At 50.5% G+C, this 15,534-nt stretch overlaps 1 protein-coding gene across 2 annotated transcripts in view; it reads right to left on the bottom strand.

Moving 5' to 3' along the window:
• Positions 1 to 1,568: 1,568 nt before the first annotated feature.
• Positions 1,569 to 15,534, bottom strand: part of TNR (tenascin R) — a gene marked incomplete at both ends in the record, with an annotated part of 72,834 nt that continues 58,868 nt past the window's right edge. For both annotated transcript variants that reach the window (XM_081300340.1, XM_081300341.1), the window contains 5 exons: positions 1,569 to 1,688; positions 2,543 to 2,706; positions 6,733 to 6,894; positions 10,574 to 10,670; positions 12,026 to 12,177. In XM_081300340.1, coding sequence (XP_081156466.1) covers positions 1,569 to 1,688; positions 2,543 to 2,706; positions 6,733 to 6,894; positions 10,574 to 10,670; positions 12,026 to 12,177 — 695 coding nt within the window. The remainder of the gene's footprint in view (positions 1,689 to 2,542; positions 2,707 to 6,732; positions 6,895 to 10,573; positions 10,671 to 12,025; positions 12,178 to 15,534) is intronic.

The following is a 15,534-nucleotide window of genomic DNA, read 5'->3' as shown; positions in this document are numbered from 1 at the left end:
CCCACAAAAGGGAGAGGCTACAGTAAGTGTCAGGCTGACTTCATCCTCCTGACACCAGAAGGGACTGTCCCTTCAGGATCATCAAAGCATGGTCAGAGTGTGGATATTTCTATCAGAAAGTTGCTAGAGCTCAGGCTCGTCCAGTAACTGTTTGGCAAAGGTACACAATGCCCGTGTTTGACAAAGTGGCCCTGCCCAGGACAGAATGGGGACCTAAGGAATGGGAGAGGAAAGGTAGAAGGCAGCCCTGGATGGGACACAGACTTGTCCAGGGAAGGTGGCAGCTGGCATTTGATGTCGAAGGGAAGTAGAGAGGCCACAGCTTCCAGCGCCTCCAGTTCTCTCGGGTTAAAACTGGTGGAGGCAGCCCCTCTCATCCCAGAAACAGGCCCGTTCCGCCCTTCCCACCTTGAGATTTCTAAATGCTATCTCCTCTGGACCGTTCATTTATAACAAGGAAGATGGAGAAAGACTTCCCATGATCTCAACTCATTCAGGGGTCATTTCTGTTTCCCACAGGAAGAACATAAAATAAAGTTAAGTAAAATAAAACCTCCTAAACAAACATTCTGCCTCCTCCCGGGATTCCCGTCAGGGGATGAACGGCTGACGGGTCTTACAACTTCTTTTCCTGACTCTTATTAAGTCACCTGTATCAAGGAGAGCTTGGCAGAAGACAGAAGTCAGGCCTTCTGTTGGCAAGTTTTTAAAAATGTCCGTGATAACTCAGACTGGAAATGGAGAAAATGAGCTGGGAATAGGCCGTGTTTCCCGTTGAACCTGTCGTCTCCAGATGCCAGACCCAGACTGCGGGAAACAAAGCCATCTCTCCTTCCTGCCACCAAGCATCTGTAGACTGGCTGCCCTGAGGTGGGGACAGCGGCTTGAGACTCCTGGGGACACAGCCACCACACCACCCAGGGCCAGGAGTGGGCAACGCCTTGGGAACTGATTCCAGATTAGCGGTGGGGTGGGTGGGACCTTGGGGTCTCAGGGGACTGCAGGTAGGGAAAGGGCTAAGCAGCTGGGAAGAGGCCGCAGCGCTTAAAAAGTAAGAGTGGCAGAGAGGACGGTCTTCGGCCATTCTCAAGGACTCCGGCCCTCGGGTCAGGGTGTGGCGGGTTTCTGCCCTCTGAAGGGGATTGTTGGCCAAGCTGCCTGGCTGAGGCTGCTTCTCTGGGCCGGTAGAAGGCCACGGCCAGACCAAGGCTACCTGGAAGGTAGAGGCATCTCAGGAGCAGGGTCGAACGAGAAGGCCCGCGCCACTGCAGCAACCTGCACTCTATGAGGGGCCTTCAGAGTGCCTTTCAAGCAAACTTCCCACGTTTCCTCCTTGTTGGGAGAGGAGGGGAAGGTCGGGGACGACTGGTGAGGAGGGCCATCGCAGACGGAGCTGGGGTCAGGCTCCAAGGCAGCAGAAACTAGGAGCGGTGGCAGTCACTGATTCCTGCTCACCTGGCCTCCTCCAAGTACTCTGAATATGTCGCAAAGCACATCATTATGACCCTCCCCCCTGGTGGCATATTACAAAATACAAACAAATGACAGGAAGATCAACTGCCCCCTGTTTAGAACCATAGGGCCCGCCGCTTCCTCCCCGCGGTGAGATGGTGGTTGTAGGGCCGCATCTTCATTTCCACGAAGGGGATGGAGAACTCGTGGCCTTTCCAGTGGTACCAGTTGATCCCCTGGGCGTGCGAAAGAGAAGCGTGTCAGGTCACCCTTCCCTTGATGAAAAGAAGGGGGTACAGGGGGCCCAAGTTGTGGATCTAGCTGTAGCTTTGTGGCTGAGTTGCCAATAAAGCCAGAGCGGACCCTCTATCCACTTTCCCTTTCTACCTGCCGGTGGCCTGGCCTTCCCTGGGAACATGTTGCAGGTGATTCCTTATCGCTGGCTTGACATTTTGGCTTTCAGGAGTTGCCTGCATGAGTGGATGGTGGTGAATTTTAAAATACTGAGAGTGTGCAGGCATTTTGAAGAGAGTAGCAGACTGCTTGCTCCTGAAAGGAGGCTGGGGGTTTCCACCTGGGATGGCTAACCATCTGGGTTTGCCAGGAACCAAGGGGTTTCCTTCCGTGTGGCCTCTCAGTGTCCACCTGGGAAGTCCTAGCTGGCTCAGCTGTCCCCCCCCCACCCAGCTCCGTCAGGGCATACGCAGTCTTTGGCGGAAATACCAGCTTACTCTGGTATTTCTGATCTCTCCCTTCCTGGGTCTCCTCTTAGGATGCAGTTGAGCCCGTGAAGTCGTCTCTGGAGCTGACAAGCTCCTTCCATGAGGAAATGGAGTGGGAGCCGTCTGCTGCTCAGGCCTCTGGGGGTGCCACTCCTGGGTGTGGGTTCCCCTCCTCGCCCTGGCTCCTGCCCTGCCTGTCTCTACCCCACTCAGCGTTACTGTTCTCTTTATGGCAGTTCTTTCTCAAGACTCTTCCGTGTCTCTTTTTCATCAGGAAATGCTGGACTCACGTGGGCATTTAAGACAGAGCTGAGGGCCGTGGGTTCCAGGCTCTGGGCCACCTCTAACCACAGCGGAGCAGTACCCACCTGACTGTGCCTGGACTCCCCATACTTCCCGTTGAGGTTGGTCCGGTGGCAGTTCTTATACCACCAAGCTCCCTTGTACGACATGGCGCAGTTGGTAACTGCCACGTCATTGTCTCGGTCCTCTGTGGAGAACGGGCGGCCCTGGTGATAGCTGAGGGAGTCCCCTGCAAGGAAGAACACCACGAGGCTGTCCCATTTGTCTCTCTCGACAGTGGATAGGGACATCTGACCCGCTCCCAGGAGAGCTGGCCCCCACCTGTGGAACCCTCATGTACCTTCCGCTCTGTCCCTCCCCTGGCTTGGCTAAGCTCAGCCCGTCACTTGACCCCAGGGTGGCGACTTCTGTGCTGCCCTCTCCAGCCCATTTCCTCGTCCCCTGGCCTTTTGTTGAGAACTCCATCCACACGACCCCTCTCCACACCCCGTCTGCTTCCTCCAGGCACAAGGACACTGCACTGGGACTCAGAGCAATCGTGGTTCGTCCTGTCTCCACAGGATACAGTGATGAGCCATGCTCATTGGACCTTTCTGGGTGTTCCTTGTGTAGGTTCAGCCTGGCTTTTGCCAGACACCAGCCCTGATCAGACCATGCCTCAAACCCATGTTCAGAACTTGGTGCTGCAAGAACTTGGACGTTAGCAAACCAGAGTTGCATCTACAGGAAACAGGGGGATGGAAAAACCAGGACTGTGTCAGAGGACAGGTGGGTGGGGCCAGGGGCTGTATCTTGGGAATGGCAGGCTCAAGAGGGAGACGGGTCCACGATCACCTTTGTCAAATATCTGATGGATTATTGAGAAAAAGAAACATTCAATAGTTTTGTGAGGAAGTATATGGACTAAAGAGGCATGTTTGGCTGACCATAGGGGAGAAATTCTCTAAATATCTGAGCTGTTCACAAGATCTTAGAGCCGTGGTGAGATTTCTATTCTCAGGTGCATGGGGGCTGGGTGAGCTCTTGTTGGGGACATTGTGCAGGGGGCTTATGTGAATTGAAGGTTTGAGGAGGGGGTCAGATTGTCATTTGTGTGTAATGGTTGGGAGGATTTGGAGGAGGATTTGTGGCTGGGCTGTTGAGAGGGGGACTCATGCTGTTGATGGAGTGAAAATGACCTTAGCTGCATCCAGAGCTGATTTTTGCTGTGAGGCTGGGTTTTGATCCTGTGGCTTCTGAGTTGTGCCCACAGTGGCTGCTCACTGCCCCCAGAGCATCCCACCACAGCCGGGCCCCTGGCCAGTGGATCTTCATTTTACAGGGAAGCTGACCTCAGGGGCTGGGGGAGTCCCTAAAGCCACATGTCATTTTCTCTATTCTGTCCACTTTAGCATCTCCAAGGGTTTTTATTTGTTTATTTATTTTATTTGTTTGGTTTTTCTGCAATGCTGGGGATTGAAGCCAGGACTTCGTGCATGCTGGGCAAGTACTTCACTACTGGGCTATATACTTCTAGCCTCATCTGGAGCTAATCCCACCACCTATAACTTTATTCTTTGTCATCTCTTCCCAATCCTGGAAAAGGCAGAAAAGTCTTCTTCCCTTTTTCCTTCTGTTTTTTTTTTTTTTTTTTTTTTTTTAGTATTTCTCATGTCCTCTTTTCCTAAGTCACACTCATATCCTTTGTCTTAAACATGCTTGGACCAATCCTCCTGTCCTGTGACTCTTTCTTTAGTTCTGTCTTGGCTGTGTGCCTCCACCCTTGTCACTATCTTAGCCTGATTATCCCTCTGCAGCCTAGAAGTCACCCTGTTACTCCATCCTCTCCAGTGTCTGCTCTGATGCTGCCTGTCACTCTCTTAGACGTGCTCCTGACGTTGGTCTTTACGTTCTCCACAAATCTGCCTCCTCTCCCCGTTTCTGCCTCACACATCATCTCATGTATCTTGGTGCCCCTCTCCTGACCCACTGTTAGACTGACACCTTTCTCTCAGCCCCAACATTAGCAGGCCTCCCATCACCTCCTATGAATTAGGTTTTGTGCAGCAGCCACTAGTGACTCTCTGTTTTTTGCTCAAATTTCCCTTATCCTGTGTAGGGCTCATCCAGTGACCTTCCTAGACCCACACTGCTGTCACGCCTTCAGGACTCACAGGGGCTCCCTGCTGGCCACAGGCTAAGACTCAATCTGCTCCTTCAGTGTAGGGGCGGCGGAGACTCAGGCTCCTCTCCTTCACCAGTTTCTTTCTATTCCTTATGAACTTCACTCTGCCCCGTGGCCCACCGCAGCCTCCCCCTCCACGTTGGCTTCTCATCCAGGGGCGTTTTCCTGACCATGGACAACTCCTTCAAATGCAGCAGCCGTCAGAAGCCTTCCTCAACTGCCTCTCTGAGCCCCCCTTAAATAGGAAGGGGGCGCCCTTCATGGTGTGGTGAGTAACTTCCTAGTTGTTTCTTTTTTAGTTGGCTGTTTAGTTCTTGTGGAGGCCACGTCCTATGCTTCCTTTGAGTCTATGCAACGGGCACAGTAAACGTTTAGGAGTTGTGCAACACCCTCTTATGGATTCACATGGAATCTGGAATCCTCCGTTCTTACCGAAGTAGAGCCCCACCTAGAGACTGGTAAGTTAGTACCTTGAGAAAAGGGCTGAACTTGGAGCCTCAGCACAGCTTGTTGCCAGTAGGACCAGTAGAATCCAGCAACATCAAGGGGATCCAGCAATATTAGACATGCCAGAAAGAAGGGGCGGGGCCTCTCCTCCTGGAAAGCTGCTTGGTCCAGGAGGAACCTGCCTGTGGAGCTGCCTAGATGGAGCAGTTGCAGCGAGCCAGGATTTCCTCTTTGCAAGGCAAAGAATGAATCATATTCAATTACAACAACGGGAGCAGAGCTGTGGCAGGATTTGCCTCTGACACAGGAGAGTCAGAGGGAATCCACCTGTTCTGTCCTGGGGGTGGGGTGGGGGGGACCCAGCAGGGAGACAAGGCTGGCCAGAGGCAGCAGGGGCTGTGCCCCAGCTAGACAGGTGAAGCCCAGGCTTGCAGAAGAGGAGCGAGGAAGGGGGCACAGGCACAGAAGTGGAAGGGCGTGCCGTTCTTCCTCCAGGGGAATTAGAATGGCTTTCCTACAGGCACAGCTCTAATCCTAGGGCGTGAACAGCATTTGATTATTTTTGAAATGATTTAGTCTGACATTTTGTTTGATACGTCCATTTCAATGGCTATTTTATGCTCAAAGTGTGGCAAATTAGACCTTTGGCTGGGCTTGTCTGACAGCCATTGCGAATGATCTCAGATATGAGAAGGAACAAAAGAAAGTGCGTCTTCTCTTTGGAGTTATAATACCTGGCTGAAGACAGAAGTAATTGAGCCGATGCAGTAATTGGAAGGGCAATGCCTTGATGCTCTTCTTAATTCTAAGAGGCATAAAAAATGTTGCTAAAATTAAACACCAACGCTTAGCCCTGAAATTGGAGTTAATGAGAGCCAGTAACTCCCTGTCCCAGACAGTAGAATATCTGGCACGACAGTCTTTATGAAATATGTTATAACAGGAAATAAGGAACAGACTGGCAGAGCCTGAGGAGCAGACTGATGCTGTGTCTTGATCGAACTATTAATGCCACAGAGCTCCCGGAGCGGGTTTGTCTGCTTGGTAGAAATGCCATAAAAATCTACCCGGAAAACCCGATGGTGCATGTGGCTCTCTTGGAGGAAGGAAAGCAATGTTCATGGCCAACGAGGAACACTTAGGGACCGTCCTTCGCTCCTTCACGGGATGAGAGGGCATCTCAGGGATTGAGGGGATCTGTATTAATTTCATTCCTCAAAGACTGTCTTAGGTCACTGCAGGGGACATCCTACCCAGATGAGAGCTGCTTCCGCTGTCTCTGGGTAAGAGTCCACACAGGCTAACCTAGCTAAGGAGAGCAAGCCTTCCCTCTCACACTGCACTTCTCAACTAAAAACTTTTTAAAGGCACTTTCATGACATTTACTGATTTTTTTTTCTGTCTACACTATGAAGTAGGATGGACATCTTATGATTTTCCAGGTGAGGAAACCAAAGTCCTGATAAATTGGTTGCAGGTCATCAGAGGGGCCAGGGCTGGGACCAGAGCCAGCAACTCTCGCGGTCCAGCCGTCCTCCCTGGCTACAGAGAGCTCTGTGGGTGGTGCTCCTCCCCCATGCAGCTCAGGTCTAGGTCATTGGGGCCTTCCTGCTGCATGCCCAGTGCTCCTGGGGCCACAGATACCTGCAGTGCCATTGTAGCTTCCGATGCGGAGTTTGTACAGGCTCCTGCCGTCCTCCACGGAGAACTTGTCGTAGTATGCAAAGGCCGCCTCCTGTCCGTCTCGCATATCCACACGCAGCTCGTAGCGGCCCTGGGACGTGATCCTGTGTATGTTGTCCAGCCCTGTGCAGAAGAGCAGAGAGTGCACTGAGCCGGGCCTCAGGCAGCTTTGGAAGTGGAAGGGAAATGTGACTTTGACCTTGACACAGATGGTACAGGGAAGACAAGGGCATCCAGGTTGCTTTTGCCCCAGTGCTTCTCGAACTGTTATCCAATAGTCCCTGCTGGATTACTTTTCCTGTAAAGAGGCCAGCCCAATGCTGCTGACGAGGGCCACCAGGCAGCACAGGGTGCTGACCCCCCGTGCTGACCCTATAACTGACACACCCGAAGCCTCAGGACTCCTGGCCTGTCCCTTGCCCTCTTCTATGCCAAGTCATGGTATGGAAAGAAAAGGACAGGCGGCATCGCAGGGCGGGAAGCCTGTGGCATGGGCGGCAGGAAGCATGAGGTAGCATGGCTCAACAGAGGAATTCTGGAGCGTCCCAGGGGTCCCAACGTCCTCATGTGTCCTGTAGTCTGCAGAAGGGGCTCTATCCATCTTTCATCACACTGGCCCTTCTCTGTCTGCCTCCAGGCCTCCGGGGATCACCAGACCCAGGTCAGGGAGTACAGGTAGTACCTGACTTACCAGTGACTCATCTTACCATCTCCTGACTTTACAGTGGGGTGAACATTGTATGCATCCAGTGGAAACTGTGCTTTGGGTTTGGGTCTCTGGCTGGGCTAATGCTCTGCTGTGAGTATTCTCTCTCTTTCGACACTGGGCCACAGTGCTCAGCTGCCACCAGCTGATCCCAATGGGAAATGATTTGTGCTCTGCTCTGTACTGTGTTGTTAAGCTGGGGTGTTGGGTATAGCAGATGCATTTCCCACTGGACAATATTTTCAACTCATGGTGAATTTATCTGGATTTAACCCCCATCATAAGTTCAGGAGCATCTGTCTTGCTCTGTCTCTGTTCCCTTCTCTCTACCTGCTATGTCTTGCACGGCTGCCTCTTTGCTGGTCTCCTGGCCAGTTTCTCCCCTCCCCACCCCCCTCACATACTATCTCCTTGGCCTCTAAGTACTCCAGACCTTGGGCTCATGTATTCTTGGAAGGTGTAAATCCCTGCAAGCCCAGAGCTTGGGTGGAGTCCAGGTCCCACATGGTGATATTTTCTCATAGATACTTTCTTGCCCACTTGCCCCAGGATGGTCTGATTTTGACCTCTCTGCCCGAACATTTGACGCCTTGCCCTGCCTTGCTGGTGACCTCCGAGTTCTGCTTTCTATCTGCGAACTGAACTGGGCTCTTCTTGCTTTGCTGGGACATCTGATAGCTATCTGAGTGTGCCATGATTTAGAATCAAAGAATTGCATCGGTGGAGGGAATTAGAGCTTACTCCAGCCGACCTCTTTGTTTTGTGGAAGGGAAAGCTTAAGTCCAGAGAAGTGAAACGATTGACTGCAGGTCACCCACATCTTTTGGCTTCTTTATCCTGTTTGGGATTTAAAGCTTTACATGGCCTGCAAGTGGGAGGCTCTTTGACTGGTGTTTGCTGAGTCGCTGACCCACAGTCCCCAAATGAACTTTTCCTCCCTTAAAATAGTTCTGGTCACATCTTTAACCACAGCATCAAAAACGCTGACTCAAACAGGCAGGAAATAATCTTGACCTTTAGGGGAAAGGTATTTCCAAATTCTCTCAGTCCTTCTTCAGAGTTGAAGGAGGAGCCCTGACCCTGAACCTGACCTTGACCCTGGCCTCAATTCCCAGTCCCAGTTTGGTTCTAGCACTTTGTGGTTTAACGCCCAACACTTTCCCATCTCCATTTTCATACCACCACCAGCACCAAAGTCCCTGGGTGGAACTCTCAGTTAACAGTATTGCTTTCTTTTCTTTGCATTTATTTTTGAGGTTTCCTTTTACTTATGACACATGATAACCAGATTTCCTTTTTTGGCAACTCTGTAAAGTTGTTTTTTTTTTTTAACAAATAGATTTAACCAAATAAAAAAGTGATACATAGAAAATTTGAGTTCCTGATAGTTTATATATTTCACAGATTTGACAAAAACCCAGGAAACTGGTTTGGCTTAGGCCTGGGAAACGTAAGTCCTATCTGCTTATGGATACATTGATTCATGTGCATCATGATTGCCTCCCAAGTATTTGCAAATGCTTTCAAGGTCTGTGTATTTTGGCCGGGTGCAGTGGTGCACACCTGTAATCCCAGCAACTCTAGAGACTGAGGCAGGAGGATCACAAGTTTGAGGCTAGCCTCAGCAACTTGGTGTGGTCCTGTCTCAAAAAATAAAAAGGGCTGTGGATTTTTCTCAGTGGTAGGGTACCATAGGTTCAATCTCTGATATCACAAAAAGGTAAGCACATTTTCCCATTTGACTTTTTCCTCAATGTGTTTATATAGTTTTTACCTTTTTTTATCACCTACATTGGCAAACACAGATTTGGCTATCTAATAGATATTCGCTAAATAGTTATCACTGATGATTGACATCTGTACTGTGGACACCTACTATCCCCAGGCATGGCTATAGGCAATGGCATTGGAAGATGGGTATGGGGTGGGTGCAGGGGTGGGCCCAGCCCAGAGCAAAGCTTATACAGTACAGTCAAGAGGGCAGAAAGGGATGGGGATGTTGTGATTTGGGTCACAACAGAGAGAGGAGAGCCAGTTCTCCCAAAGGTGACAGGTGAGGAAATGGTCAGGACAGGTCCTATGGAGGAAGGGGTGCTTAGCTGGACTTTGCATATAGGTGGCTGGACACCCGAGTGCGTGCAGGGAGAAGTGGCTGAGAGTGTTCTTACAGAGGCATCTCAGTGGTTCTGAGAGCAATCTGGAGTTTGGAGTTGGCCAGAAAGGACAGTGAGATAGGCAGGGGTGGTTGGAGAGGCCCTTGTTCTGTGGCGGAGCTGTTTACCCCTCCTCTGGGTGTGAGAGGGAGTCACTGAAAAGGGTTCACAGAGGGCTTGACCTGCTCAGACGTGGGGAGTGAGGAAGATCATTCGGAGGCTCTGTGGGCAATGGGGAGGCCCGGGAGTTCAGGGGCTGCTACCTGGACATCTGGGTAGATGGTGAGGCTTGGATGAGATGGTGCAGGGGAGGAAGAGAGGAGACCACCAGAGTGGGACTTGATTCTCTGCCTTCTCCTCTGCTGGCCTTTCTCAGTCGCTATGGAAATCTAACCAGGTGGGAGACGAGGGCATCACGAACAGACACTGGGTCCCCTGCCTGGCTCCAGTGTTTCTGCACCTTCTCGGGCTGCCCCAGCTTTCCATCTAAACCTCCTGTTGTGTCAGACCTCCAAGAAACTGCCGCTCGCCTCAAATGGCACTTTCATCTTTTCCTTCTCCTTCCCAGTCAGGTAGTGACATGCTCCCAGGAACCAAGCAGAGCGACCGGCCTCATTTCCCTGGCCAGCCTGCCCCTTGCTCCCGGTGCCCCTTCCCCTGCCTAGCAGTTCCTTCCCTTTGTAGCTGCCTTATGTCGAGACCCATCAGCATAAGAGACTATTAATGAGGATGGGAAGAGACGGAGCAAAGAGGAAAACACCACAATAAGATAAAACAGATCAATAGTGCAGCCAAACAGGGCAGGGGGTTCTGAAAGCAATCCGCAAGCTGTCAGCTGCTCAGCAGACACGGGTTCCGGATGATTCCAGATGGACGCAGAAAGGAGAGAGCTGCACCAAAAGCCAGAGCAGCACACCAGGGCAAAGCGGGAAGCAGGCGTTACCTAGCCAAAACTCGTCCTCCAGGCTCCCGAAACCCACGCGGTAGTCCGCCCACTTCCGGAAAAAATCAGTTTGGCCGTTCTGCCGCCTCTGGAATACCTGTGAAGAGCAAGGGGGACGCGAGAGGGGAGAGATGATCAGGAAAAGCGACGGCGAATAAAATTGAATAAATTGGTGCAACTGGGTCCCGTATGGACAATGGCGAAGATGCCCAGATAAGGAAGGTTTCAGAACAGAGCTCAGGATCCACACTGCAGCTTTTGGAAGAAATGCTCACAATATTTCCTTGCAGCACAGAGGCCCCTGGTGACTAGGCTGTGGGGTGACATTGATGCCAATTTGCACCCCTTACAATGTAGAAAGGATCCAGGACACTTATCAAGCTCTCAAATAGTCAGGGGAAATAGGTCTGACTCTCAAATTAATCTTTTGTATCACAGAGTGTGGTAGAAAGCATTTCTCTCCACAGGAACAGAAGCAGCTTCAAATCATCTGGTAACTGTCATCGTCTTATTGCAGCCAAAGCAACCGCATATCATTCACATCCTGAGCTGTTTAAGTGCTAATTTCATTTAACCTCCAATACATCAGCCTCGGCTTCAATTTCCAATTATGCTTTAAGAAGGAGGCACAAATATGTCAGAAACATAAAAGAAAATGCCTCCCGAGAGTGGCTGTTAGGAGCATAGTCACCATTTCTCTCTATTCAAAAACCACCCATTTTGCGCCCCGAGGATCTGGCACTGTGCATCGGCGGTGCTGGTGGGGGACGCGCAGGGGGTGGAGGGGAGGCCATTTCCATCTTGCACCAGGCAGCTCCATCTGCACGGTGGCCTGTCTGGAGAGGTGGCCATGAGGGAGGCCCCCCCTTTCCTTCAGCTCTGTACTGGCCTGTTAGACGTGGGAGGGGGCCGTGACAGTAAGTGGTGCTCTCTGAGGGCTGTGATGATAGCTCTGGGAGAGAACCAGCATCCGGAGAAGGAGGAGGACAGGGAAGGCCCTTGGAGGTGGCCATCCAAGTTCTGCCCCTCATTTGCCCCCACCCCCCAGTGTGACCCTCCGAGAGAAGGAACCTTACTGCCTGGCCAGGGAGGCTCCTCTTATACAGAGGGGATCCTCCTCTGTGCTTTATTACAGCTGCAGCCCCCCTGCAGGCAGGTTCCTGGGCTCTGGTCATGACCCCTCTCCCCAGCACCCTCCTGCATGCGCTCTCCTTGCAAAAGGGACAGGAGGGAAGGCAGTCATCCTGGCCCTTCCTCAGGCCTCCTCACTGCAGCCTGGATATGTTGATCCTCATCTCTGCCTGGCTAAATCTCCCACTGGGCTACTGAACACGGAGGTGTGGGTGAAAGGATGGCCAGATGGATAGTGACGCTGGGCCAACAGAGGCTGAGCTAGGCAGATTGCGACACCAAGGACATTTGCATGCTAGGAGAGCAGCTGTGTGTACTTACGATCCAGCCACCGCCGTCTGTGGTCATGTCGCAGTACACCGGCAACTTCTGGCTCAGCTCCCCGTTGAGAAAGATGGTGTACACTCCGCTCAGAGCGTCTCCATTCATCAGATGTTGGGCACAGTCTTGAGGGTGAGAGAATACTCGGCCCCCTGCACAATAAAAGAGGCAATTTCCAGAAAAGATCCTTTCTCCCACTATGTCCAAGAGCCCCCGGCCCCAGAAGGTTTCAAAGGACCTCAGGGTTGGAATTTTATCCAGAGCTGTAAGAAATCCGCAGTGGATTTGAGGTGTGTGGGCACCGAGCCCTGTGCCATTTTGCCTTCCTCTTCTTCACCTGACACTGGATTCTTCAGACAATAGATTTAAGGGATCTGAGGATGAAAGTGTTGGCTTCACTGTCTGGCTTCTCTATGTACCTAGCTGTTTGGATGTCAGCAAATGGCCTGACCTCCTTGAGATCAAATTCTTCATCAGTAAAATGGGGGCAGTGAAGATCTCCCGCCTTGTGGAGTAAAGACATGTTAACACAGTTGTTTGTGATCGGTTACTCGGGAGATTATCGCAGATGCACGAGCCAATAAATCACCGTGGGGTCCAGCTTTCAAAAGGGCAAAAGGGATCTAAGCAAAGCTTCCGTCATTTTCATAGCAGCCATTAAGGAATGCCCAAACAAGCTCAGCATTAGCAAGAAGATGGATATCTATTCCTTGCACAAAATAATCTCCTGATTGTACTAAACAAGCAAACAGCTATGTTTTACAGTTCAGTTTAAGTTTAAGGAGAGGGCAGGGAAAGTAAATTGCAGCTCATCTTTCAGAGAGAACAGCCCAATTTGTAGAACAATATCTAATTAGCTGAAAGAGAAGCTTAAATCATGTGTCTTAGAGAGTTTAGCTTTGGAACAAATTTTAGTGCTTAGCTGGCAAATCAAGAAGCCCACTGGAGGAGCCTTCTGGATTGCAGGGGCTGACAGAGAAAGTTAAAGGCACAGCTAGCCTTGCCAGGAAGGGTGGTTTGGGTGCTCTGTAAATACAGTGATCTTCTGGGCTAGTGATAGGCTTTCTCGAACTGTAGCAGCCCTGGAGCGGCTGGGGAGGGCTTCACAGGTCAGTTACTACAGTGCCTCCTAGTGGTAGAACTAATATACCACAGGTGTGACATCCTACCACCTGGAAAGCTAGATGGTAGGTAATAGACAGCATGTCTCAGAAGGAAGGTGACATAGCAACCTCACCCAAACCGCTGTCATCTAAAGCCCCATCTGAGATTATCAGGAAGATCATTAGGAAGACTGCTGGAGTTTGGTGGCCTGCATCAAGACCCCTCTGAAGATGCACTCATGCCCAGCACAAGGACTGGTTGCAGGTTACTGTCCAACAGTGTGGACACTGTCACAGCACTGTTCAGGGCATCCCCACTACCAACTTCAGGTGTGGCCACACCAGGGAACAGCACTCTGTTTCTATAAGTTTAGCATATGCTTTTCCAATTTCCATTTCATTCTTGTGAGAAACTGGAAAGGAAGGCAGAGGGGTAGAGTCGGGAGGCTCACTTTACAGACAAGGAAAGTGTGCTCCGAAGGATTGCATGGCTTACTCAGGCCACTCGAATGCAAGTTTTCAGACCCCAAGTCGAGCACTCTTTGGATGCTACTAAAACGGGAAGTAGAGCAGATGCTGTAATTGGCAGGAGCTCAACATCTCCACTATCGTATAAAACCTCAAAGTTTAAAGCTGCCTCAAAAGATTCTATGCTTAAATTAAATCTTTACTCCTTAAAACTGATTTCCTTAATAGCTGCAGGAAACCTGTTAGTGTTCATCTCCAGTGTGTCAGGTCTCTGAAGTTCTTGATCCCACCCATTTCTCAAGGCTACAGTTCCACTGCAGGGGACAGTTGCAAGTGGCTGCTGTCCCCTCTCCCTCTGCCTTGGGAGCACTGCTATTGCTTTTAAGCTTTCAGGCTGTTCTTGACCTGGTCTCTGCAGCAACTGGCATGTCTGCCTTCCTCTCGCCCCTTATAGCTCACTGACAGAATTTCTCATTTTAGAAGATCAACACACAATATTCTTGGCCTTCACCTTACACCTGCCTTATGCAATAACAGTCCTTTCCCATGAAGGACGGTTTCATCATTAAATCAGCTGCTTCTTCTTTCTCCTTCTCCTTCTCCTTCTCCTCCTTCTTCTTCTTCTTCTTCTTCTTCTTCTTCAACCTGGAGGTGCTTTACCACTGAGCCACATTTCCAGCCCTTTTTATTTTTCATTTTGAGACAAGGTCTCAGTAAGTTGTTTAGGAACTTGTTAGGTTGCTGAGGCTGGCTTTGAACTTGTGATCCTCTTGCTTCAGCCTCCTGAGTCACTGGGTTTACAGGTGTGTGCCACCGTGCCTCTTTGGATTAGGTTTTTTCAAGTTTGAAAGAAGAATAAAATCTCTTTGCCCGTAGGTATATGACCCGAGGGAGCTGGTCCCCAGATAAAAGTGTCCAAGGAATGACAAATTTTAGATGGGAAAAGGGCTCCAGATTGTGCCTCTGGAGAGGACGGACAGACTGTGCTTTCTTTCTTCTGAGACCCCTGTGTTAAGTGGTTGGCGGAGGCACTCACCAAATACACGTGAGACTGATGCTTAGCTGTTGGGTGCACTTGCCTTACCCTGGACAAATTGCAAGGCCATTTGTTTGTTTATAGGTTCAATTTACTGTGATTTAGTTCGTGGCAATAGTAGAAAGACAATCAAAAAATGTTTTGCTTTTACAAACTGTCAGGAGCAGCAACCTGGGGTTTCCACATCCTGGGAACTTGGGGAGACACAGCTGTCCACAAAACCATCTCTCCAGCCCCACCCAGCCTTCCACACTGCCCATGTCTTGCTTTGTACTCACCAGTCCTTGATCAAATTGTTACTCCTTTTCACCAGATAAGAGAAACTTCATCAGTGGTTTCTCAAATTGAGGACTTCATTAAAATTCAGATTTTGTGTTCCATTACAGATCTACTACACCAGCATGTCAAGGGCTAGGTCCCGAATCAGTGTCTTTCCAAAACTCCTTGATGAGCCTGAAGACAAGCTGGGTTTGAAATCCACTATTTAGGTTGTCCGTTTTCTTCTCCTTGGAGAGGCCAAGAGGTGGAGTTGGTAAACACACAGGGTGCCTGGGGCCTGTCTCCCTGCCTAGATCTCGTAGATAACGGAAGGAGTCCTCTTTGCCTCTCACCCTTTCCTTCCCATTCTCGTTCCCAGGAGGTATGTGCCCCGAGTGGGCTGCTGATCCCAAGATCTAGACTGGATATGGTGGGAAGGACAGGGGACCAGAGGCTCTGGTTAGCCTTGTGTTTGATCCTCATGTCCTGGATCCTACCCCTTCTTTCTGCTCAGGGTCGCTGGACCTTTAGTCAGCTAATAATTGAGAACATAATAATTCCCTGGTTCCATGAGCATGTTGCTGGGCCTTCATCCATTTTAGGAGTCTGTCAGGGTTGATTTCCATCATTCCTGCTTCTCTGTA

Source organism: Spermophilus citellus, assembly GCF_964194105.1.
Source record: "Spermophilus citellus genome assembly, chromosome: 6".
In the NCBI taxonomy this organism is placed as follows: Eukaryota; Metazoa; Chordata; class Mammalia; order Rodentia; family Sciuridae; genus Spermophilus; species Spermophilus citellus.
Note: the sequence above shows the minus strand (reverse complement) of the source record. Positions and strands in the feature narration are given on the sequence as shown.